We start from the raw sequence: 25,456 nt of genomic DNA, 5'->3' as shown, positions 1-25,456 counted from the left end.
CATAAATTTCGGGAAAGACCCCGTGAGGCCCCAAGTCCTTGATCTCTTCAGTTGACACAACGTAGGGGAGACTAGTGGTCATAAAAATGGGTTCTGCAGCCAGGCAGCCTGGGCTTAAATTCTGGTCCTGCCAGTTACCAGCTGTGTGATCTTGAGCAAGTGACTTAACCTATCTATGCCTCAGTTTCCTGAGATCATAACTCACAGGGTTGCTTCAAAGAGCATAGAAGTCAGTGTTTAGTAAATACTTTGCAAAATCCTGGCACATAGCAAGTGCTCAGTTAGTTTTGGCAATAATTACTGTGATCACGAGTCCTCCCCTGGTATTTCTCTAAAATATCAAGCAGCCCAGTGCACCTATACAAACATCCAACTTGATGAATATTGACAGCATCAGTATCATGAATAGTTCTGAATGCCTGGCACATGCAAGGCACAGCTTGGCCATTTGTATTACGGACAGTTATGGTTCAGAGCAGAGGTGAGCTGTGGACAGCTGTGGAGGGTGATGCCCCTGGCTTACCTTGGGAAGGGGGCCTGGTCTGGCAGCTTTCTCTTGAGGGCAGGCACTGTGCTAGGTCATTCATGCTGGTATCCAGCCCTCTATGGTGAGCAAGCTGCCTTTCTTTTGATAGATGATTTACTGACACATACATACAGCACTCAACATTTGTGAGGGACCAAGGTCCAGAGCAGCACTCTTTGTCACGCACATCCCCTCCATGTCCGCTCCATCCTCGGACCCTGGCGAATGGGGTAGGAGTGGGTAAGCAGAATTCCTGATACAAAGCTGTCAACTGATGTCCATCATCGCCCTTTGTGGGCACCATTCTAAACCCAGGGGATACGGGCACCCACATTCTTGCTGGGCTTCAAGTCTAGGACAGGGTGAGAAGGGGCTGAGTGACAGGGCTGAAGGATGCTGACAGAAGTGCTCTGGGGCAGGCACTTCACGTAGAATGCAGGACTTGTTTGGTTAGACCATAAGGACGGGGAGAGGTGTGTCCTAGGGCTGAGGGGTGTGCACTCCACAAGGAATGTGCTAGTGGCTGAACTGGATCCATCTGTGCTGTGTAGACGGAATTGGAACACAGTATGCACCTGCAAGTGACCGCCGGGAGATCGGGTTGGACAGCTGGTCATCCAGACTCCTCCTGGAGTGTCAGCACAGAATAGACTGCTGGCCACACAGGACACAGCTGTTCAACAGAGGGCCTGGGATGCCTTAATCCCAAACCAGACTCAGCGCCATCGCCACCTGCCATGTCCAGAGCAGAGAACCCAGAGACGAGCCTGCAATGCTGGGGCTTTATGTAGGCGGACTCTTCCTCTGAAATGCAGGGCTGTCAGTCTTGGCCCTCAAGTGACCACTCCATACCCTAGAGAACTTTCAGGGTTAGGACAGCTGAGAGGAAGGGTGGGGGATGGGGATGGGGGGCTGGACTGGGGACCAGTTTTCTTAGGGCTTGGGCAGAGCAGGGGGGGAGGAAATTGACACAAACAGGGAAGCTGATAGGCAGCCAAGACATGAGGCCTGCAGGGCTGGCACAGAATTACTCTGTGCGCCCCTCCCGGCCCCTGCCCCACCCCTATCCCTAGAAACCGCAGCCTGGATCCCAGCCATCCTGAGGCCCCACCTGGCATCTACCCCTCCAATTCTCAGGCAGCTGGGGCAGGGCGATGATGGCGGCATGGTGGATGGATAGCAGTTTCACGCCAAGGGGAACAGTGCTCCTCAAAAAGTCCCTGGGGATCACTTGGGGTCACATAGCCACTGGGGGACCCAGGTCAAGAGACCCTGAGTAGCAGGCAGCACCTACAATTCACCGGGGTCCTAACATTCACTGGAGAGACTGTCGTTCCAGTCAATGATTTTAACCCCAGGCTTAAAGCAGCTACTTAGCGACATACGAATCATTTATGAAGAACGTTAGGACAGCTCCTCCTCCAACCAGCTGACCAGGGTCGCATCTGACGAGAGAAAGACCAGGATTCCCAGACCCTCGGAGAAGCTGTGGGACACTGGGGCAGCACAGGACTCAGCAAAGACAACTCAGTGTTTAGTGTTCTGTGGGCCCGTTTATTTCCTTCCAAGACCGTTTGCGTTCCAGCCACATCTTCCCGGAATGAACCCAACCACACAAGGTCAGTACGAGATTGCAGTCTGTTTTTAAAGTGCTACCTAGGAATACAATCACGGTCGGGTAAATTCATCACCATGCTTGGTCATCAAGCCAAACCTCTCCGCATACCTGGAAACCCTTTTGTTTTCTTCTTTTTTTGAAAAAAAACAAAAAAAACAAAAACCTGTAGCTTTGATATAACACTGAGGAGGTGGGGAACTAGAAGCCTAAATTATAAATGGCACATTACTGGTCATTTGGAAGCTGGGGGAATGGGGCTGTGCTATGCTCAGTCATGTCCAGCCCTTTGTGACCTCATGGACTGTAGCCTGTCAAGCTTCTCTGTCCATGGGATTTCCCAGGCAAGAACACTGGAGTGGGTTGTCATTTCCTCCTCCAGGGTGAATGGGGCAGTTTGTTGCATTTTGACTGCTTCCTCATCTGGAAGGAAGGAATGCCAAAAAAAAAAAGGAAAAGAAGGAAGCAGAGAGGTGTAACCTGAGTTTGCTTCACAGGACTAGCAGTGCTGATGTCCCTGGGGCCGCTTGCTTTGGTCATCACGCCTTCGCAGGTTTGGGGTGGTGGTGGCAGGACTGGGCAGCAAGGTCTAGGCTGGTGCTAAGACCTGTTTTTCATCTGACGGAGTTAAATGTTCTGACTTCCAACAGCCACCAACTTACATTTCAAGTTTCAAGACTGAGGGCCATGAGAACATTACTCAGAAAACATTTGAATTGAGTGGCAGCAGTGTAAATTAACCTTTCCCTTTCTGTCCAAGAAGAAAATGTACAGCATTCTTCTATAGATGTGACCAGTGAGACCAATCAAACATCTGGACAGGCACCCAGCTTGTGATTGGCTGGCAGCAGCAGGCCAGGTAATCATCTCTAGAAATCCAGGGATGCTGTGGACTTAAACTTGAGACCTGATTGAAGTAAAGTGCACGGTCTAAACCTTCTTCCTCACAGCAGGTTTTCAGCCAGAATGATGAGATGGGTACTTCTGTTGATGCTACATGAAAACAGACACACACCTAAAGGTCCATTTCATTCCTCAGGAAATAACACAGGCTTGTCCTTAAACAAATCCAATAGAAGTATTGAAACATTAAAACCGACACGAGCAGCTGGTTCCAGACATACAGATACACAATAATATTAGTGTTCATGAGAAATTGCTTTCAAACCACCATTCTGCAAGAAATTTCATCAAAACAATATCAAAAGCCGCCAAACCACTCTCACATGTGGAAAAGGTAAAGGGAATGAAGTGATTTACAATAAGTAGGTTTTGCATTTGGTGTATAATCTTAATTGATGTTTGGTGTCAATGACATTTAACATAAATATCCTACACTATTAAAAAATACACCTGGATAAACAGCTTGGAAATGAAACATTCACAGTATCAATACAGCCCATGTTCTCATGGCACTACCCTGACGCTACCTTTCATTTTTCTTGTCTTATTCCTATGTCAGTGTCCTCTGTCACTTCAGAAAAATCCATCTGCTGGAGACTAATGTATGTGCATCTGGAGGGTGGGCTCCTGGAGTGACCTAAATGTACAGGGTTCGTGATGTGCATCTAATAGACACCAGCAGACACACATCTCATCAGCACACACCCCCTCTTGTGTTAATCCATGTGTTTCTCCCTCACAGGTTGGACAGAAAGCCCCAGACACTTCCCCAGGACCCTGCAAAGGTTTCAGGTCTTGAGAAAGTTGAGAAGCAGAGCCCTGGATGAAGGTATGGAGCAGTGAACAGGATGCTCGTGGGGTTGTTCAGGAATGGGAATGGCTATGACTTCTTTTAGAGCAAAAAAGTCGAAACTAAAACTCTGACACCTTCACACTCAAAGAAGTTGAGTTCAAATCAAATAAAAAATTGCACTAACAACTTCTGATCACTGCCTGACATTCTGACACACACAGTACCCTCTTAGAATTAATTCTGAAACGTCACAGGTTCTGCCGACCACATGAAAAAGGACAAGAATCCCTCAAGTAAAACAGAACATTAATGGGACCATTGGTTCCAAAAGACTAGTAGCGATTTCTAGTCTGTGGGGACTAACTTGGTATGAACATACTAGATTTTGGAATGTCAGGTGCTAATTTACAGTGATAAATTAGCTAATTTATCTGTAAATGCTAATTTACAGTGATAACAATTGGAGTATAATCTTTAAAAGCAACGTATGCTAAAAAAGTCACTTCACAGTCACTTGATAATTCATGGGACACCTAAGGATTTTGAAATGTGCATTTAAAAATAAAATTCCTGGTTTTTAAGTGTTTTTGATGTGGACCATTTGTAAAGTCTTTATTGAACCTGGTTCAATATTGCTTGTTGTGTATATTCTAGATTTTGGCCACGAGGCATGTGGGATCTTAGCTCTCTGGCCAGGGATTGAACCCCCTACTCTGGGAGGTGACGTCTTAACCACTGGACCACCAGGGAAGTCCCTAAAATAAAATTCTTAATGTTATTTTCTAATCTCATCCTCAAAAAGAAAAAAAGTAGGAAAGGAAAGAATTCCATAAACTTGATTTTTATAAAGGTTTCTGCTCATCCCTGGCTCTCTTACCCCTGAAATATATGTTGAAGGAGTCACAAAAGCACCTCTAGAAAGGGACTCACCCAATTTCATATCTGTGACAGAAGCCAAGTTTTCATAATTGGCTTTGAGTCTTATGGAGAAAAATGGATCTTATGCAAAACCTGTCATCCTGATGACAGGTGCTCCTTAATAAGCATTTCTCTTAAAAGTGGCTCATCCAGAAGGAGTGAAAAACTGTAACTGGACCCCAGGGGAAGGGCACACGGGTGAGGAACGTGGTTTCCCCCAGGGGAAAGGCGAATTGATGAGGAAGGTTATTTGGAAGATCCATAGGGTACTAACATTGTGTGCCAAGCTCACTGCTTTTTCCACTAAATTAAAACAAGGGCCTCCCAAGAGTGGCTGAGCACCGTTCACAGTAGCATTCTGAAGAGCTCATAAAAGAAATCTGATGTATGTTTGGCTCATTTGTTATTAAACTTCCATTCCTAAGGCTCACACCTGAGACATAAAATGATTTCTTCCTTTGCCCTGATAGTACTTTGTTTCAGCTGTTGGCAATATTTGGCAAAACCTTGAACTAAACAAAAACCACATATGTATGGTGAACACATCCTTGTGTCTGTGGCTTATTGCTCCTGACTTCATCTGACGGGCTGGCTGCTCTCCTGTGAGCCCGGACGGCAGACGGCAGGGAAAACATTCTGTGTGTTGACTGCTCTGTGGTGTTATTATAGCTTCTGACGCTATCCAGAAAAACGTAAAACCACATAAGGATTTACATATTTCCTACTTGCAAATAGGCTCAAAGTAAACTTAGAAAAGTGTTCAGCATAATATGCATAGGATATATTTAGTATTTGCATAATTTTTCAAGTTATATGGCTAATATCAAAGGCAAGTGTCTTCCTATATTTGTCATAGTGTCTGTGTTACTGTGGTGATTTCTCTGTTTGCCTGTATCCCACCTCTCAGTCTGCAGGGGCAGCTGCACTTTTTATTCTGAGTGGCCAGTCAGGAGAGGTGACCCATCCATTCCATTCACAGTGACAGCAGGCAGGGACCGTCCCCTTTGTTACGTGGTCCAGGCGCCAACCAAGGTTAGAGCACGGAGGACTGAGCTCGTTTCCCCAGCTGCCCGTCCACAGCCCCTTACAGTGAGTTCCACAGCTCACACGGGAAGCATCCTCCCATTCAACTTCAATCCTGAGCTGTGAGCACAGGCAAACGGTGGAGTCTTCGGGTCCCCTGGCTTCTGGTGGCAAATGGGGCTTTGCAGGTTCTCTTCAGGGAAGCCTCCTGGATGGAGACTGTATTTTTTCCCCCTTTAAAAGACAAAACGGTTGGAAGAAACCCAGCTACATGGTGGACAGGGTGGCCGTCCAGCAGCTCGCTGGCCCCCTGGCTGTATCCCGGCAGGTGGTGATGGTGGGTCCGCACCTGCAGCATCCCCGCGGAGGAGGCACCCGCCTACGGGCAAGGGTCCGAGGGGGCACCATTCAGGGTGCTCTGGCCCCGGTGCCTGGAGAGCAGCTTCTTGTTCAGGATCCGGGAGAGCGTCGCCCCCTTCCTCCGCGCCCCATCAGGCTGCTGCAGGAACACGAGGTCGTTGTGCGACTGGCTCAGGCCGGGGTCTTTCTGCTGGTGCCGCCGGCGGAAGAAGAGCTTGGCACCCTTCCTTAAAATTCCTCCTGAAAGAGCAAGGAACAGGGTCAGGGGGCTGTGGCGAGAGGCTGGGACGTGTCCGGGAGGGAAGGAGAGAAGGCAGCTCCAGTGACTAACACAGGCAGCCTGTGACTGCAAGTGCAGAAAGGCAGCTGGGGCAGGCCTGCGTGCAACACAAGAGCTCCCAAGGTGTAGTGAGCAGAGCAGCTCAGAACATGAGTAGGGGCAGCGGGCTGGACTGTCCCTTGGAAGCCAGTCCCAGGGAGGGCACTTAGATCCCCGACTTTTACGGGTCCCCCAGCCCTACCCACTCCCTGTCATGAGGAACAGTATAAATAGCAGAGCAGGGCTCTAATGACTCAGAAAGGATGCGCTGATATTAAAACCAAATTAAGGACTCTGACAGAAATGATATTCACCTTCTTAGGAAAGTTGTTGTTTAGTCCCTGAGTCGTGTCCGACTCTGTGCAACCCTGTCGACTGTAGCCCAACAGGCTCCTCTGTCCATGGGATTTCCCAGGCAAGAATACTGGAGTGGGTTGCCATTTCCTTCTCCAGGGGATCTTCCTGACCCAGGGATCGAACCCCGGTCTCCTGCCTTGGCAGGTGGGTTCTTTACCACTGAGCCACCTGGGAAGCCCCTTAGGAAAGTTAAATAACACTTATTCTTTGGGGGAGGAAGAGCTTTTGTGACTCCAGATCCAGCGTGTGTCTATCAAGCTAAGTCACATGAAATGTCTGTTACTTGATCCCTTTTGATCGACAAAACCTCAATTTTGCTTGTTCCAACCTATGCGGATTCGACGTAAAATGATAGAACATGAAATAGAACAAATATAGCAGCAGCAATGATTTCAATGGCGATAGTTCCTTAAAGGTTAAAGGCCAGCTACCATAGCAACAGGACAGAGCCCACTAATCTGCTTTCACTTCCACAAACTAGTTTAACATCCTGTGAACAAGGCCCAACAGGGTCCCTTCCAGTCAGGCTGTGAAACCCATGACCATTTGCATGTAGGAGTTAAGGACTTTGAAAGAAGAATGGCTTGACCTTCCCAATAAGGAGCTTCATAGCTAATCTGGCAATTCATTCTTTTCATGACAGATCCAGTGAGTACTTCAAAAGCTGTGACATATGCAGAAACCATCCAGCTGTATCCAAACGCGAGGCCCAAGGGCAACACTTTGCTCTTCTAGCTGAAATCTACAGATAATCGTGGAATCTGACCCAGCCTTGTCCACAGACCTTCGCAGGATCAGCACTGGCTGTGGGGAAGGCGGCAACCCCACGAATTTCAGAGCCCGCACCCTTGACCTGAACTTAAGGGTGCCCGTCCTACTTGCTCTGCCCAGAATGGATGGGTCTCCTCTCCTGACTGGTGCTCCGGATAAAACGTGCAGCCACCCCTGAGGACTGAGAGGTGGGACAGAGAAACAGAGACACCACCACGGGAACGAAAACACTATGATAAATGCAGGAAGACATCTGCCTTTGATATCAGCCATAGAACGTGAAAACTTAGGAGCTTCTGTGCGGAAGCTCAAGAGAAATGGGCTGAATTTCACTGGGTCAAAGCCGCCCCCAAAGGCTTGTTTTGATTTTCTCTTTGGATACAATCACCTTTCAAGAAGGCTGATTAGGATACACATATATATATCAGTATATATATATATATACACACACACACACACACACACACATCAGTCAGTTCAGTTCAGTCGCTCAGTCGTATCTGACTCTTTGCGACCCCATGGATTGTAGCACGCCAGGCCTCCCTGTCCATCACCAATTCCCGGAGTTTACTCAAACTCATGTCCATTGAGTTGGTGATGCCATCCAACCATCTCATCCTCTGTGTATGTATATATATATTTACAGTTATATATATTTATAGTTATATATATTTATATGTATATGTATAATATGTATATATTTACAATGATCATAAATATATACATATAATTGCAAATATATATATAATTGCAAATATATATATAATTGCAAATATATATAAATACATATATAATTGTAAACATATATATACACAGAAGATGAGATGGTTGGATGGCATCACCGACTTGATGGACATGAGTTTGAGAAACGGCAACCCACTCCAGTATTCTCTCCTAGAGAATCCCATGGACAGAGGAGCCTGCAGGCTACAGTCCATGGGCCACAAGAGTCAGACACGACTTAGCGACTAGACCACCACCGCCACCAAAGTCACGAGGTGGTATGCGGGGGCTTGAGGAAGGCTGGAAAGGGGACAGAGCAGAAAGGTGAAAATAAGTCTCAGTGGCTTTACTCCTGTCAACGGGCCTGACTGGCTGCTCCCTGGACCTCAGAGGTCCATTCCCAGATCCATTCTAATCCCTGGAAGATGCAGCATATCTCAAAAAAAACCATCAGGCAGGGTGCGTGGTGGCTGGAGTCACCACAACCCACGGGGCCTGACCCTGGAGTCTGGTCAGTGGGGTGGATAGTGATGCCTGCTGGTGAATGACCCAGGGACTCAAATGTCCCGGAGGCTCCCAGCCTGGCCAGGTTCCCTTGGGTTGGGGTGGGTGGGGGGCGGGAGGCACTTAGGAGGTGTTTCTGGTCTACAGGTTCCTGCTCTGGGTTAAGCTTTGTTGTTGTTGCACAGTTAGTCATGTCCGACTCTGCGACCCCATGGAAGGCAGCACGCCAGGCTTCAGCCCCTCAAATGGCATGTAAATGTGGGGTGTCACATTAGAACACATGAGAGGGAGGGAGGTCCGAGGGACCCATCTGGCTAATCTAGACTCTAATCCCACTTCCCATTCCCATCTCCCTGGGGTGGAGGACAGGGAATGGAAGTGTGGGGAGGGGAGCAGACTGGTCTGTCCCCCAGGCCAGCTGCAGACCTAGGGATGTGGAAGCCAGCAGTAAGAGAACCTCCCCTCAAACACTCCATCCACAAAGCCCATTTCACACGTGTCCCTCTGCTGAAATCCCATCCAGGGTTTGGAGGCAGGGTCTGAGGTGTGAGTTGGGGTGGTGTCATGGTTTGGATATTGTCCATCCAGAATTCTTATGTTGGGGTCCTAACCCCAGGCCCTCATAATGTGACCTTACTTAGAGATATGGTCATGACATTGACAATTCAGTCACAGCAAGGTCATTAGGACAGGTGCTAATCAAGTATGACTGGGGTCCTTATAAAAAGGGGAAGTTTGAACAGAGGCACACTGGGAAATGCCATGTGAAGATGAAGGCAGAGATCAAGGTGATACATCTACAAGCCAAGAGGCAATGTGCTATGTTGTTAGAAATCCCCCCACCCCAAAGCTGGGGGAGTGGCTGGGACAGACCCTCCCTCCCAGTCTCAGGAGCAACCAGACCTGCCCACACCTTGATCTTGGACTTCCAGCCTCTGGAACTCAGAGAAGAAACCTCTGTTGTCTAAAGCACCTCACCTGTGGAAGTCTGTTTCAGCCACCCCCAGGATCTAACACAGACGAGACAGGGAAGGGGAAGATCTCACTTAAGATGAGGATCCTGAAACACCAGCCACATCCTCCTGTATCCTTGAACCCTGGACACCGTGTGGAAGACTGCGCCTTGTTTTGGCCATGGACACGCGCTGCTCTGCCAGGCACACATGCGGTTTCTGTTCTTCATCCTCAAGTCCACCCTCTGGAGCAGGTGTGCTGTGTTGTTAACTTTGCCTGTTCAGTGTCAATGCAGAACCGGATGCTGTCACGTGTACTCTGGTGCAGATCGACCCCTAACTTGACACAACTTGTTGAGGCTTCTATGGGGACATCGGCTTTTTGGACAGAGGATGGTCATGTGAGGGGAGAGACTGAGGTTTGCACATCTACAAGCTGCAGCCCAGGTTATATTTCCCAGCCACCTCCGAGGGTGCTCTCATCTCTTGCTTACAAATAAAAAAGTAGAGACTCGGAGAGGGACATGCTCTGTCCTGCAAAGCTTGGCTCCTCTGTGCTGCTGAGGATGCATCTGAGCTGGAGGTGGCTGTCGGGCATCTGGAGGGCTGGTCTGCCAAGTTGCCACTGGGGAGTCCTCCAGAGGGTGGGATTGAGCAGTTCTCAGAGGGAGCGCAGAGCAGAGCCCTGCTCTTTGGCAGGGACTTGGATAGGCTTCTGGGCGTGATGAAAGGCATGCTAGTGGCCTGGGGAGGACAGAATACTCCAACGCTGTGAGCCCTTCTCCAGGCTCCACAGTTTAACTCATCACATGTGAAGAAGGACCAGTACAAGCCGAGGTTATTCCATTTTCATCACTAAATAATAATGTTGTTGTCTGTTTAAACTTGGCCCCTCAAGCACAGTGACCTTCGGGGTAAATAACTGGGGATGGACACAGCCACGGGTGCGCTTGGTAGACGCCGATACAGCCGCACCGCGGCAGGTCGTAGCTCAGACGGGCAAGTGCCCTCTTCTTGGCAGGGAGGCAGTACCGTACAGAGCCACAGTGACCTGGACACTGGCTCCCAGTGTTCCGAGTCAGTCTGCCCAGCGTGCCCAGCGACTCCATCCGGCACTGAGCTGAGTGTTGCTGGGAAGCCCCTGTCCGTGTGGTCCAGGTCTCCCATCTGTGCCTGAGCCCTAGGAGATACCCCAGGTGACATGCGTGGCCTTCATCCAATCAACTGAGAACAAAAAGGAAGGATCCCCGGGGCAGAGATTCTGCCTCAAGACTGCGGCATCAGCTCCTGTCCGCCCTGTACGTTTCAGACTCACCCACACAAACCTGCTCCTTGAAATCTAGAACCAATCCATTCTATTTCCCTGGAGAACCCTGATAACACAAGAACTCTATAGTTTGGAAGGTCACACTTTCCCCGGGCCCCAGAATCTGTCACTCTTTGCTGATGAGGGAAGTCACAAGCATGGGGCAAGGGAGTGGGGCTGTTTGGATTTAACAAGCCCATCTCATCCACCTGACTGGCAAGAAGCAAGGCTCAGACCTCACTCCCGATCTTAAAGAAGCCTGAAGGTCAAATGTGAAAATGGGCTATGTGAAACTTAAGGCAAATAACCAAAATCTTAGATGGCACCAGGAAGAGAAAAAAAATCTTTCCCTGGTTCCAGCAAGGTTAATTAAAAAAAAAAAAAAAAAAAAAAAAAAAAAATATATATATATATATATATAAGGCTCAAGTATAAACACATTGTTGTTGTTTAGTTGCTCAGTTGTGTCTGACTCTTTTGCGACCCTATGGACTGTAGCCTGCCAGGCTCCTCTGTCCATGGGATTTCCCAGGCAAGAATACTGAAGTGGGTTGCCATTCCCTTCTCCAAGGGATCTTCCCGACCCAGGGATTGAACCTGCATCTCCTACATTGGCAGGTGTATTGACAAGTGTATTCTTTACCACTGGCACCCCCACCGAGAAACCCCATAAACTCATATATGAAGGAATCAAAAATAATTATTCTATTTAATGTTGCAGATACTCCCCACTTTATTCCTGGTTGTTTCCACAATTTAACAGACATAAATTGCTCATGGAAAAATGTGTCCCAACATCTTACAGATAGGAGAACGGTGACCAAAAGCAAACTTGTAGATTGCAGTTTGCTACCCAAAGGACAGCTTTAGATTTCAAGTGGAACCATGGACAGCCCATTTATAGAAATGACTACCTTTTAGAACCAAGGCCAGTTAAGGAAGCCGGTCTGTCTGTATCTCTTGGTGAGGTGGTTTTGTCACATCAGCTAACACAGTTCTGTCTTTCCCTGAGACGCTATTCCTCTACCACCTAACCAGGGCACTTTGAAGGAGGACAGTGGGAAAACTAGCATCCTGGGAAGGTCAGACTGGGAAGGGACGGGAGGAATAAGGAAGTGGGGAGGTTATTTAACTTCCAGCTCAGTTAGGATATCTGCTTTCCTCATAGCAAGACTATTCTTAATTTAAAAAAAATATATAAAACAAAAATAACTTACTGTGTAGGCAATTAACTCTGGTTGGCATAGCGATCCTCTTAAGTTAAAGGGGATGAGCAGGAGATGGAGAAAAGGAAGAAGTGAAAAGAAAAGTTTGCAACAGCAAAATCAGAATGCGAGACGGTAAGAGTTTGAAGCATTTACATCACACAACATAGGACGTTACTGTGTAGGACGTTGGTTTGTTTCTCTTTGTCTTACTTTTGAATATTTTTCAAAGTCTCCACCAATGCTTTTGTTCTTACTTGCGGTAAAACAGACATAAAATGCACCATCTTAGCCACTTCTAAGTTTGGTTTGTCTGAAGCACATTCGCAGTGTGCTGTAAGCATACCAGGGCTTTGTTAAGCTAAAAATAAAACTAATTTGAGGAATGCATTTCCTGTTTTGGCTGCATCATCACAGTAAGTAGATTTCCAATCAGCAGAATTCCAGGGGAATTCTAACAGGCAGACAGGTCTCGGAAAGCTAACTTCCTCCTATGACAGGAGACACAGGTGGTTCTTAATCTGAAAACTGGTTTTAGTTTAAAAAGGAGAGCTGCCTCTTTATCACCAGTTTTGGTGGGAAACAACAACCATCTGCATAATGCATCTAAGGTTCTGACAACAAATCTCTCAGATAACACTGGAATGTAAAGCAATTTTTTAAAGTGCTACCAAATGGGTCCCTTTAAAAAATCCTGGGTCTGTGAAGCCCTAGGAGTGAGGTGCGTCCTGTGAGCCCAGCGCCGCCCGCAGGGCTCAGGGTGGAGAACCAGCGCACCTGTGGGCACCAGGTCCCCAGGAGTGAGGGTGTCACCCATCCCGCCGGCCACGGAAGAGAAGCTGGGTGTCCAGGACACAGCAAGGACACAAACCGCAGGGAAAGAACTCCCTGGGAGGACCGCGGAGGGAGGGAGGGAGGAGCAAGCCGCGGTCTCTGAACGCACCCGGGTTGGCAAGGCTCAGCCTTTCAGAATGAACTGAGGGCGGGAGGCAGGGTCGGCTTCTGTGAGAAGAGGAGACGCCTGCTGGTCTGTTGGGCACAGAAGGGGTGCACCCACCTGTTCCCCATGTGTCCACCCTGCCCAGCGCCTACCTGCCTGCTTTAGGTCCAGGTGAGCCCCCTTGGGCGGCTCTGGCCCCAAGATGCTGGGGGTGGGGGGGTGGTACATGCCGGGCTGTGGACCAACAGCCAGGCCACCTTTTTTACAACAGAGGCCAGGAAGCCGCCACAGAGCCAGTGCTCAGGTCACCGCTCCCCACGCCACTCCTGGCCACCCGACGGGGCCCTGGGAATAAGGTCTCAATATCGAGCAGCAGGCAGTTGGAGTCCGATCTTCATCTCAGGGTCTGGAACCACATCCAGGAATCCTCTCCTCTCTCTCTCTCCTCTTCTCACTTCTGCCTCCTCCCCCATTTGTCCCCTGATCTGCGGGGGTGGGTCAGGGGGGAGAGACAGGAATCGAATGGGGAGGGCTCTCCAGCTCCATCCCAAGGATACCGGGTCTGTCCTGTGCCCCGAGGTGTGATGAGCGGCACCCCTGGCCTTGACCTGGCTGAAGCCAGCAGCGCCCCCCACTCCCCGCTATGACAATTGAAACTCTCCAGCCACGGCCAGTGTCCCCTAGGGAGGGGACACGATTGCCCCAAGCAGGAACCACTGCACTGGTCCCCGGCACCAAGAACAAAGGAGCAGGAGGCAGAGCCGCTGACCACGGTTCCCAACCCGCGAGATTCTTAATGTCTACCCTCGCCGAGGAGCCAGGATGTAGCACAGAGCTGTACCCAGGACTCCCGGCTTGGCCCCGGCCCCTGCCTCGGCTCTCCTGTCCCATCCTCTGCACTGGGACCTCCTATAACTGCCCGGCCGCCCGGGAGGTTCTTGGGGAGGCGGGCACCGCAGTAGGTACATCCCCGTACATGGAGGAGGGGGCTGAGACTCAGCGAGTCTTGAAGCCTCACATCTAGAGCTGGCTGAACCTCTGGGCTAAATTCTCTTGGCAAGAATCTTCAGGTCACCATCGGGCCAAAGTGCTGTCTGGGTTAAATTGCACACTAAAGAAATGTACAGATTTAAAGCCCTGTTTTAGTGCTAATGTGAAGCAGTCGCGTATTCTAATACAATGATTATCTTACCTCTGCACATGTATTAAGTTAATTGGTTAATTTTCAAGGGAGCTCTCTCCCCGTGGGTCCTGTTAGGGATGAATGGGAAGGTCTGGTTTGGTTTCAGTTGGAGAGAAGAGTCTGAGAGGCATGCAAGTGCAGGGGAGCCCATCTGTGCAGCTGAGGGAACCCCAGTCTCTGCCCAGCAGGTCTCCCTGGCTCCATCGTGGTATGTGGCTCCTGGTGGCCCCCCTCCATTCTCTGGATGGTTCTATTCCCAGGAGGAGGGTGCAAAGACAGAGAACAGGGTGCCTCTAGCCATGAACACCAAGTGGCCCCAAGAACAGAGAGATGACCTCGCTGCTCACACTCAGAAGTGTTCTATACGTGCCCCAAGCCCTGCCCATGGGCTCAAAATGGGCTCAGACATTGAGTGCAAGTGTTTTTGTAGTCATGGGGGTGCAAGGGTAGGGTGCCCTTGTAGAGGAGAGGGGAAAGAGAGCAGAGACTGAGAACTGAATTTTAGTCTGGAAACTAGCAGGAGACCGAAGCCACGGACGGGCGGAGGGGAGTGATGGAGAGCAGGGTCGGGGTAGGCAGGGAGGTGGGGAGGGGCTGGTACCTTTATGCTTCTTGGCAGTGGCTGGCTCCAACTCCGATACACTCAGGGAGCTCTCAGACAACTCGTCCCCCTCGGGGTCCTGCAGGGCCTGGCCACCCCATGCCCCAGCCGGTGGCTCCTTCTCCAAGTCCCAGGAGTCTAGCTCTATCTCCTGGGGCTCCAGGGCTGGCAGGGTCCCCACTGGGGCCTCCTCCTCCTCCTTGGGCAGGGCAGAGGTCACAGCCACCTCTGGCTGGTCCTGGGGGACAGCCTCTTGGCGGGCACCATCCATGGAGGCTGCGTAGTCCAGCATCAGGGCTGCGTCACTGTCCTGAGATAGCGAGGTCTGTCCGGGGGTGAGAGACAAAGTCAGGGTGAGGAAGATGCAAGGATACTCGGGAGGAGCAGTGAGCTGGAGAAGCCTTGACAGCCCCACCCACACAGCCGTGGGGTTGGTTTTGGCGTCCGAAGGTGCCCGGCCCTCCAAGGAGACAGCTAAGGAAGCTGAGAATCAGTGGACGCAGGTCTCCCAAGGCAGAGGGTCGGCCTGAGGTGCCAGGCCAGGGGAGTCTGGGGAAGAGCACCCCGTCTGGGTGCAGAGGTGGTACACAGTCTGCTTAATGACTGCTGACAACTGCCTTTTCTGACCCAAGTCAGAAATGCCCACTGATTCAATCTGAGACAATTTGACCTTCAGTAAAAATGGGGCTTTCTTGGTGGCTCAGCATAAAGAATCCGCCTGCCAGTGCTGGAGATGTGAGTTCAATCCCTGGGTTGCAAACATCCTCAGGAGGAAGAAATGGCAGGCCACTCCAGTGTTCTTGCCTGGAGAATCCCATGGACAGAGGAGCCTGGTGGGCTACAGTCCAGGGGTCACAAAGAGTTGGACATGACTTAGCGACTAAACAACCACCACAACAAAAATGGTAAGTCAGCTGGACTAAATGATCTAGAATAAAACCTTAGAGAAGACACAGAGGAGATGGAGACAGTCACAAGTCTTGTCCTTATTTAACTCTTTTGTTCTTTTTTATTTTTGAAGCCTCTGGTGCCTCAGACAGTAAAGAATCTGCCTGCAAATGCAGGAGACCTGGTTTCTATCCGTGGGTCGGGAAGATCCCCTGGAGAAGGGAATGGCTACCCACTCCAGTGTTCTTGCCTGGAGAATCCATGGACAGAGGACCCTGGTGGGCTACAGTACATGGGGTCACAGAGGGTCAGACACAACTGAATGACTAACACTTCCACTCTCATTCTTATTTTCTGGTTTTTAGTTTAGCATAGTTTTGTTTTTGGCCACACCGCTTGGCATGTGGGATCTTAGCTCCCTGACCAGGCGATGGAACCCCTGCCCTCTGCAGTGGAAACTCGGAGTCCTAACCATTGGACCACCAGGGAAATACACTCACTCATTTATTCATCCTAAAGAAAACCCAACTACTGAACTGAGCCAGGTGCTTCCAGAGATGCCATCGCCCCCTGCTGGCTGCTTCTGGAAGTGCATGCAGGAAACCCAGAGGCATCACCTGGCTCTTGGAAGCTAAGTTTCCAAGGCCACCCACAGCCTGGGTACAATTGCAACATTGGTGACTCGCCCCTAGCACCTCCCAGGACCTGTTTTGGCTCCTTTCCCAAGAGCCAGGGGCTCAGTTCTCAGCATGCCCTCCAGTCCACCTTCTCATGCCCTCAAGAAATCAAGCCACCTGCCGTGTCCAAAAATGCATCTTCCTCCTTGTCCCCTCCCAACTACTAAATTTCCCACCTGCCGCTCCATCACTCACATTTTCTTTGCTCATTCTGAAAGGTTAACAAGAGTAAGGGACTGTCACCTGGGCCCTTGCCCTGAGGGGCTGGCCTCTCCAGTAGCCTGGCCTGCCCACTGTCCACCTGGGATGCCTCGAGCCTGCCATCTGCCCTGGACTAAGGTCGCAGAACAGCATAAGAAAGGCACGGGGACGGGGATGTGTTTTAAAACAAGCTTCATTTCTCTGATGGCAGGAGGCATAAACATTCATTGCAAAAGGAAGTGTTTGGAAATGAGTCATGTGTAAAGTGAAAGTTCCCCAAGACGGCGGTGATGGGGGTGGAGGTCCTGTCCCGAAGGGGAGTTGACCTCATCTCGGTCTTTCTCTTTCAGTAATTTTTCTTCAAATGATTCACCAACCTCTCAACACCCAAAGCATCCCAGGTCAGAAACCGTCAAGTTCCTTCCTCAACAGGACAAGCTGCGTAAACAAAAATGCCACAAGTAACCCCTTGTTGGGGGAACACAACCTGACATTCTCCGGGCGGGCACTGGTGGTAAAGAACCCGCCTACAATGCAGGAGATCTAAGAGATGCAGGTTTGATCCCTGGGTCAGGGAGATTGCCTGGAGGAGGACATGGTAACCCACTCCAGCATTCTTCCCTGGAGAATCCCAAGGAGAGAGGAGTCTCGTGGGCTATAGTTCATGGGGCTGCAAGGAGTTGGACATGACTGAAGCCCCGTAGCAAGCATGCAGGTGACCTGACATTTGGGGGTGGAACTTTCCGGAGTTCAGTGGAGAGCTGGGGCGGGGCGGGGCAGATATGGGAGGCGGAGAGGCTCACCTTGGAGACCCCGGATATGATGATCGTGCTCTTCTTCCTCGGGGACTTGAGCTTCAGCTTCGAGGACTCGCTGAGCTGCCGGATGGCGACTTCAGCCACCGGGTCGGCCCCGTTCAGCACCAGCAGCTCTGCCAGGGGAAGAGCAGGGTCGGGCTCATTAGCTAAACCTGAAACTTTGACCGGAACTTCAAAGACGGGGCAACAGATCTGGTCGTTAAGGAGGGGCTGGCAAACATTTTCTGCAAAGGGCCAGAGGGTGACTAGCTTGGGCTTTGTGGGCAGCTGGCCTGTCGCAACGACTCCATGCTGTCTCAGAAGTGGGTAAGCAGAGACCGGATGTAAGGGTGCGCACCGGGGACTTCACTCCTGAATGTGGTCCAGTGTTTAAGAAGCTGCCTGTCAATGCAGGGGACATCAGTTTGATCCTCGGTCCGGAAAGATTCCACATGCCTCAGGCCAACTGAGCTTGTGTGCCACAACTATTGAGCCCAGATTCTAGAGCCCGTGCTCTGCAACAAGAGAAGCCACGGCAATAAGAAGCCTGTGCAATGCAACTACAGAAAGCCCGTGCGTAGCAATGAAGGCCCAGTGCAGTCAATAAAATAAAATAAAATTTATAAATAATTTTTTTTACAGTGGGCATGGCAGGTTGTGGGGAAACTTCACAAGTGGGACAGGCAATGTTCTTGGTCTACAGCTGATGCTCTGCGCTTACACACACTCACCAAGGTGTATGCTTCACATCATGCACTTAAAAAATAATAATAATAATAATTTTTTTTACTTATTTTTGGCTTTGCTGCTGCTTGGGCTTTTCGCCAGGTGCGGCAGGTGGGGGCTAGTCTCCAGCGCGGGCTCTAGAGCACAGGCTCAGTAGCTGCAATGCACAGGCTTAGCTGCTCTGCAGCATGTGGGATCTTCCCAGATCAGGGATTGAACCAGCATCTCCCGATTGGCAGGGGGATTCTTTACCACCGAGCCACCAGGGAGACCCTCACATCATGCATTTTAATGTACGGAAGCGATGTCTCAGTGGAGTGATAAATAACTAAGGCATGTAAGGGAACAGAAACCTCTGAGCTTTGGGGAGATGTGAAGTCTGAAGGGCAATGCAGCTATTCCCTGGCCTTCCCAGGAGGTTCGGACACATAAGCTAGTGTTCAGGGTGTTGAGGGACCGTTCATGGAAGCTGCTCCTCCCCAGGATTGAGCCCACAACCCGGCCAATATCCAGGGAATGCTTAACTCGGACCCAAGTCCTGAAAAGAGCTCTGAGTGTTGTTTCAGGTAATTACCCCCAAGGTGTCAGAGGGGGGCAGCTTTTTCAGTCTCCGTTTGAGGAATGGGGAAGAGAGGAGGTGGCCAGGTGGTGGGCGGCAGGGCTGGGACCCCCCACCCCCACCCCCACCCCCCGCCTCCTGGCCAGGTCTTTCCCACTCAGAGATGCTGCTGGACCTCATAGGTAATCGCTGCTCTGGGACAATGCAAAGGACATGGGGTGAAGGGGCAGGATGTCAACAAGAACTTTTTCTCAGCTTGGCCTCAGTCTGTGGACCACAGATCTCCACTTCCATGGCTGTCGTGAAGGACCAAGTGGTGGAGACCTATGTGGCCACTGACTCCACCCCCCACCCCCCGGCCCAGGGGAAGAATGGAATGTGGTGAGAGCTCCTGGGAGATGGCTGCGATGTCAGTCCCAGGTCTCAGGACGGGGGCGGCATCACCGAGCCCAGAGCTTCTGTCCATCCTCAGAGAGCCCATCCACATGTTAGCTGTGCTTGAGAAAGCTTCCAGGGTCCCTGGCTGCACAGAGCGGGCTGGTGATACCACCCTCGGGCCAGCGGGGGAAGCACAGCGGGGACACCCCGCTCAAGGTGAAGGTGCCCCCATGCTACAAGGCAGAGCTGAGCAAGGACCCTCGGGAGTAGCCAGAGGAGGGATGTTGCTTCTGCCGAGGATTCTGCAGTTGGTGGACGGGGAGGGGGGGTTACCCTGCAGCTCCTATAGAACCAGGGAAACTCCCACAGGGAAGAGGCAGTTTCCCACTCCTGCCAGGCTCTGAGAACACACAGCCATCCCAAGACAGCACCCATCAAAGGAGAGTTGCCTGCCCACCGCCAACTCCTCCCATCCCATCCGCGACCTTAACAAGAAAAGAAACAGGACTTGGTGGACAGGGGCTGGTGGGCGAGCTGGAGAGAAGCTGCCTGCTCCATCCTTCTCAAACTGCAGGTCACATGTGATGATCAAAGGGAGGAAATTTAACCCCAAATTTAGATTGTGCTTTGACTCCAACGGCAGGGACACAAGCGACCAGGTAGTGGGAACCTGCATCCAGAGTTCTGGGAACACTAACCCAGTTACAGGGGCTTCCCAGGTGGCGTTAGTGACAAAGAACCCACCTGTCAACGCAGGAGATGTAAGAGACCCAGGTTCCATCCCAGGTGGGGAAGATCCCCTGGAGGAGGGCATGGCAACCCACTCCTATATTCTTGCCTGGAGAATCCCCATGGACAGAGAAGCCTGGCAGGCTACAGTCCAAGGGGTTGCAAAGAGTTGGACATGACTCAGCGACTTAGCATGCCACCTTCTTACAGAGGTTTCCGGAGACAAAAAATAAAGAAGTCTTTACAATTACATCCCTGAACCCTGCTTATTTTATGATATCCAGGTAACTGGCACATTGAACAAGAGGAAAAATAACAGTGATAAATTTTTCGTAGTGGGGCACGAGTTGGGTTTTGTGCTTCTTTTGTCCAAGTTCCCTAACACAGGGCAGGGATGCCAATGCCACCCTCAGTCTTCCATTGACTTCCACTTCCCTCTTGTTCTTCTAGTTCTTTACTCATCCTTGAAAAAAAACAACTCTCCCCAAACTCTAACAAGGAAATGCGTTTTCTCACCAGATGAGAGCTCGCAAGCAGAGCCTGAAAAAGCCGACTGGGGACCATCTCGAGTGGTCTCACGTTACCTGTGTCTGAGGAAGAGAATGTTTTGCTGACGGGGGCACCGTGGCAGGAAATGGCCTGGACCGAGATGTCCTTCTCGATGACCTTCACCTTGACAGGTGTCCTCAGGGGAGACTCTGCAGGGAGAAATCCTGGTTATAGTGGCCCTTCGAAAGCTGTCCGACTCTGCAGTCACCGGAAAGTGAAATCATGTCTCATTTCAGTTCTACTTCAAGCAGCCTGGGGGGCTTCCCTGGTGGTCCAGCGGCTAAGGCTCTACACTCCCAAAGCAGGAGGCTTGGGATCAAACCTTGGTTAGGGAACTAGATCCCACATGCTGCAACAAAAGATTCCCCGGTGCCACAACTAAGACCCAGCACAGCTAAATAAGTAAACATAACTAACTGTAACAATCCAGAGGGGTGGGATGGGGAGGGAGGTGGGAGGGAGGTTCAAGAACAAGGGGACATGTGTATATCTATGGCTGATTCATGTTGATGTTTGGCAGAAACCAACACAATTCTGTAAAGCAATTACCCTTCAATTAAAAAATAAATAAATTAAAAAATGTATTACTAACTAACTGTTCATGTAGCTGGAAAAGGTAAGAGGAAAACCTTAAGGTATTTTTAACACACTCTCTTATTCTTTTTTGGGGGGAGGGAAGGAATGCCCCCAAAGGGGCATTGGAAACCTAGGTTTAAATAAAATTTCAGAAACCTTTGAATTAAGCCAGAATTTCACTTTCTGCTTTTCATTCAAGAACTGAGCCAAGTGATTTATTCTGGCACGATAATACTTCTGTATAGGTAGGAACACAGTACAAATTAAAAAGTAATAATAAATCATACACTTACACAGAAGTTGTCTCCAAGGTAGTGGATGTGGGGACAGCTACAGAATTTGGCTAGATCCGAAACCACTATGCATTAAGCCTCCGAATGAATGATTTTTAACATGAGAAAATACACTGGCTGCTCACACCTACACCTAATGTTTTAAGATAAAGTGCCGCCCCATGTAAATGTCATGGTGTACTTAATTTAACGAGATATTTCATCTAGTATCTTGACTTTGGTATCAGAATACACTGCAGGGTTGAACCTTGCTTTGTCTTGTCTGACAAGATAGAAAGATAATTGTCTTAAAAAAAAAAAGAGCTATGCAAAAGTCTTGCCAATTACCATTCTTCCTATGCCAGGAGATTTTTCTTACAAATAATCCTGCAGCCTACAGTGCTCTGCAGTTTATAGATGCAAGACATTTACCGGGGAAGCGTGATTTCAGACTTTCTGCGGGAGGAGCCTCACCAGAGCCCAGCGGGGACGCCCTCCCTGCGTCGAAGCGAGGCTTGGTTTTCACAGCAGTGACAGTAGTGACCACGGTCCCGCATGGCATCACAGTGCGGTCTTTTTCTATCTTTGCAGCAGGAACAGGTGGAGGCATTTGCCAGGGTTTTACCTCACCGGGTTCTATGTAAGAAAACTGCAGAGAAGGCTGGTTACCTGCTTTGCAGTCCGTGCCGACGGACACCTCGCCATGGCGCACTCCCTGCCTTTGCAATAACCTCTGATATCTTTAACTGTCGCTTAGTATCATAATTAATGGGTAAGAATTGAGATTTTCCCAGAATGTGACATAGGAGGATGAGACCCAGGCTCAGACCCAGCCACTCAGCTTGTAATGATGGGAACACAGGCTGGAGAACCAAACAATGTAAGATAGCCCCTCCTGAGTTAGGCCTGAGTGAACGGACACCACGGGCAGTTACGTCGGGCAGACGATGCAATGTAACCCTGAGCAGGAAGCATCCCACTCCTGTCTAGAAACGTGTGGGAGGAAACATCAAGCTCTTCTTGGACGAGCTTCTTGTTTCAAGGTGAATGACAGCAGGAGTCTGACAGACATAAATTGTGGCGCCCTACACCGAGGTCATGGGTGTGGAGTCCTACACCGTGGTCACAGCTGTGTGCCCTGCACTGAGGTCACAGGCATGCACCCTACACCGAGGTCACAGGAGGTGTGGAGACCTACACTGAGGTCACAGCTGTGGCATCCTACACTGAGGTCACAGGATAAAAATTTCCAGAATTAACCAAGCCCCACAGCAACTGTTTACCATGAACCTCTGGATCTAAACCTGCCAGTTCCCTGACGTATTAGGTAAAACACCCACTCTATAGCATCCTAACCAATCACCTAACAGCACCATCCGAGCATGAATCTCCTCTGTCTTAAGGCACTGAAAATTGGCCAACAGTCCTCGAGAGGGGTTGGCTCTCCCTTGAGCCTGTCCGCTGTTCTAACAGTGTCTCCTACTCTAATAAATTCTATTCTCCTCTCATTCTGCCTCATGTCTGGAAATTCTTTTTCAACTTGTGCTCAGACCATGACATCAACAAAGACGTCCCTTTGCTCAAGTGGGTGGAGAAGGACCTTGGCCTCATAGAGGACATCATACCTCTGCAGTAACTGAACCCAACGCCGAGCTGCCCGAGGAGGCCCCGCTGGTTAACGTAAAGCTCTGAGGCCCGGAAGGCTGCTTCTTGAACAAATCCAAGGGGACAGTCGTCATCGCCAACAGAGCTAAAGAGACAGGGGATGAGTGGGGAGAACCATGGGTGTCTGCATGGGGGCAGGATGGCCCAGAGCGGCTGTATCCAGAAGCAACCCTGGACGTGCCCCCCACCCCTCACCCCTCTCCCACCTCCTGCCTTGCTCCCTGGGAAACACTCCCATTTCAGAACATTTTAGAAAAGTTAGTGTTGTAAAAGATACAAGAAGGCCGTGGAAATGCCCCCAAACCAAGGTGGCTACAGAGTTGTGATGATCAGAGGTGGTATGTGATCCTATCCTGGACTGGAAAATACTGCTAGGAAGGACCTTAGGGGATTGGCTGATGGGAGCTGAAAAATATGGTCGGTATATTAACAAAGTGAATCAGTGTGACTCAGAAAGCTGATAACTACACTGTGGACAGATAAGAGAATGCCCCTATTCTTAGGAAGCACATACTAAAGAATTTAGGAGCAAAGGGCCAGGACGCCCCATACTTAAAGGCACGTGGTTTGCCCTGAGTGTGTGTGTGTGTGTGTGTGTGTGTGTGTGTGTGAGTGTGTGTGTGTATGTGTGTGTGTGGGGGGCGAGAGAGAGAGAAAGACCAGTGGACAGCAACCACCACATGTGAGCACAAACAATGAAGGAAATGGGCAAAATGTTAAAAATATTTGAGTTCGATTAAAGGTTATATGGTTGTTCTTTGTTCTGTTTTTTTGTTTTTTCTTAAGTGAGAAATTTCACAAATCCCATCAGGCTGGACTGGAACGAAATTCCCACATGGCCAGCAGGGGCGGTGCCCTGGGCATGGATTAGCAAACAGCAGTTCCACCCCGCGTTCAGACCACACACCCTCTCTTGGAATGTCAGTTCTTACCTCAGGAGCATCCCAGTTATCTCCAGACTACAGAGCTGAGGAAACTGCCTCAAAATTATGGCTAATTAACTAGGGAGCTTGAATTGCTTTTTCCTATGTCTTGGTAACTTTAGGAGATAAACAGATGGCTTAGTTTCACAGCTTAATTAGCCAGGCAAGGGTCACCTCTCCCTTTTGTTCATAAACATTTTAAGAAACCTAATAAATACTGAAACTATGGATTTACACACATGCATATACACAGGTCCACACTCACCCTAGGGAGTTTTACCTCTGATTATTGCTTTCTTGTATCTAAGCATGTGCCCAATTTTGGAGAAGGAAATGGCAACCCACTCCAACATTCTTGCCTGGAGAATTCAATGGACAGAGGAATCTGGAGGGCTACAGTCCATGGGGTCACAAAGACTCGGACACGACTGAGCCAACTAACACTTCACTTCAAAGCATGTGCTCTATTTAAGCTGCTGGGGCTTCTTTTACAAGGAAAAGCCAGTTGTAATTCATGGAGACAGAAAGCAGAAGGGTGTGTGCCAGAGGGGAGTGAGTGTAAGTTTTGTAAGATGAAGGACTGATATCGAAGCTGAAGTTCCAATACTTTGGTCACCTGATGCAAAGAGTGAACTCATTGGAAAAGACCAGATGCTGGGAAAGATTGAGGGCAGGAGGAGAAGGGGGAGACAGAAGATGAAATGATTGGATGGTATCACTAACTCAATGGATATGAGTTTGAGCAAACTCCGGGAGATGGTGAAGGACAGGGAAGCCTGGCGTGCTGCAGTCCATGGGGTTGCAAACAGTTGGACAAAACTGAGTGAATGAACAGCAACAAAGATGAATTTTGGAAATGGATGGTGGTGATGTCTGTACAACCATGTGAATGCACTTAGTGCTACTGAATTTTACACTCAAAGATGGTTAAGATGGTAACATTTATACATGTTTTACCACAATTAAAAACTGAGATAAAATTTTTAAAAAAGAAGGTTTATTAAGCCCAAGAAGGCTGAGAATTGCTTCTCAAGCCAATGATTGTTGAATAAAAGATTGTGGATATTTGTATTAAAAAATGAAAAGAACTAGTTGAATATACTCTTTCTCAGAATGTTTGACCTTGTTAATAGCTAGAATAACTGCTGACAAAGGTCCATATAGTCAAAGCTATGGTTTTTCCAGTAGTCATGTATGGATGTGAGAGTTGGACCATAAAGAAGGCTAAGCACCAAAAAATTCATGCTTTCAAACTGTGGTGCTGAAGACTCTTGAGAGTCCCTTGGACTGCAAGGAGATCAAACCAATCAATCCTAAAGGAACTCTTTAGGATTTCCATCAGGCCACCTGATGGAAAGAGCTGACTCACTGGAAAAGACCCTGATGCTGGGAAAGATTGAGAGTAGGAGGATAAAGGGGCGACAGAGGAGGAGATGGTGGCATGTCATCACTGACTCTAGGGACACGAGTTTGAGCAAACACCAGGGGATAGTGGAGAACAGAGGAGCCTGGGGTG

The 25,456-nt window shown here is 49.5% G+C and overlaps 1 protein-coding gene across 2 annotated transcripts in view; it reads right to left on the bottom strand.

Annotated features, from left to right (window-relative positions):
* Window positions 1-2,059: 2,059 nt before the first annotated feature.
* C2CD2 (C2 calcium dependent domain containing 2) overlaps window positions 2,060-25,456 on the bottom strand; it is a 64,517-nt gene continuing 41,120 nt past the window's right edge. The window contains exons 9-14 of one of the 2 annotated variants that reach the window (XM_061167536.1): window positions 22,978-23,102; window positions 21,785-22,001; window positions 20,540-20,653; window positions 17,570-17,697; window positions 15,001-15,325; window positions 2,060-6,378 (exon numbers count right to left, since the gene is read on the bottom strand). In XM_061167536.1, the coding sequence (XP_061023519.1) occupies window positions 6,158-6,378; window positions 15,001-15,325; window positions 17,570-17,697; window positions 20,540-20,653; window positions 21,785-22,001; window positions 22,978-23,102 (1,130 nt within the window). In that variant the 3' untranslated portion in view covers window positions 2,060-6,157. The remainder of the gene's footprint in view (window positions 6,379-15,000; window positions 15,326-17,569; window positions 17,698-20,539; window positions 20,654-21,784; window positions 22,002-22,977; window positions 23,103-25,456) is intronic. The other variant, XM_061167537.1, reaches the window with a different exon arrangement.

Source organism: Dama dama, chromosome 19 (genome assembly GCF_033118175.1).
Source record: "Dama dama isolate Ldn47 chromosome 19, ASM3311817v1, whole genome shotgun sequence".
NCBI lineage: Eukaryota > Metazoa > Chordata > Mammalia > Artiodactyla > Cervidae > Dama > Dama dama.
This window is presented reverse-complemented; position numbering and strand designations above follow the sequence as displayed.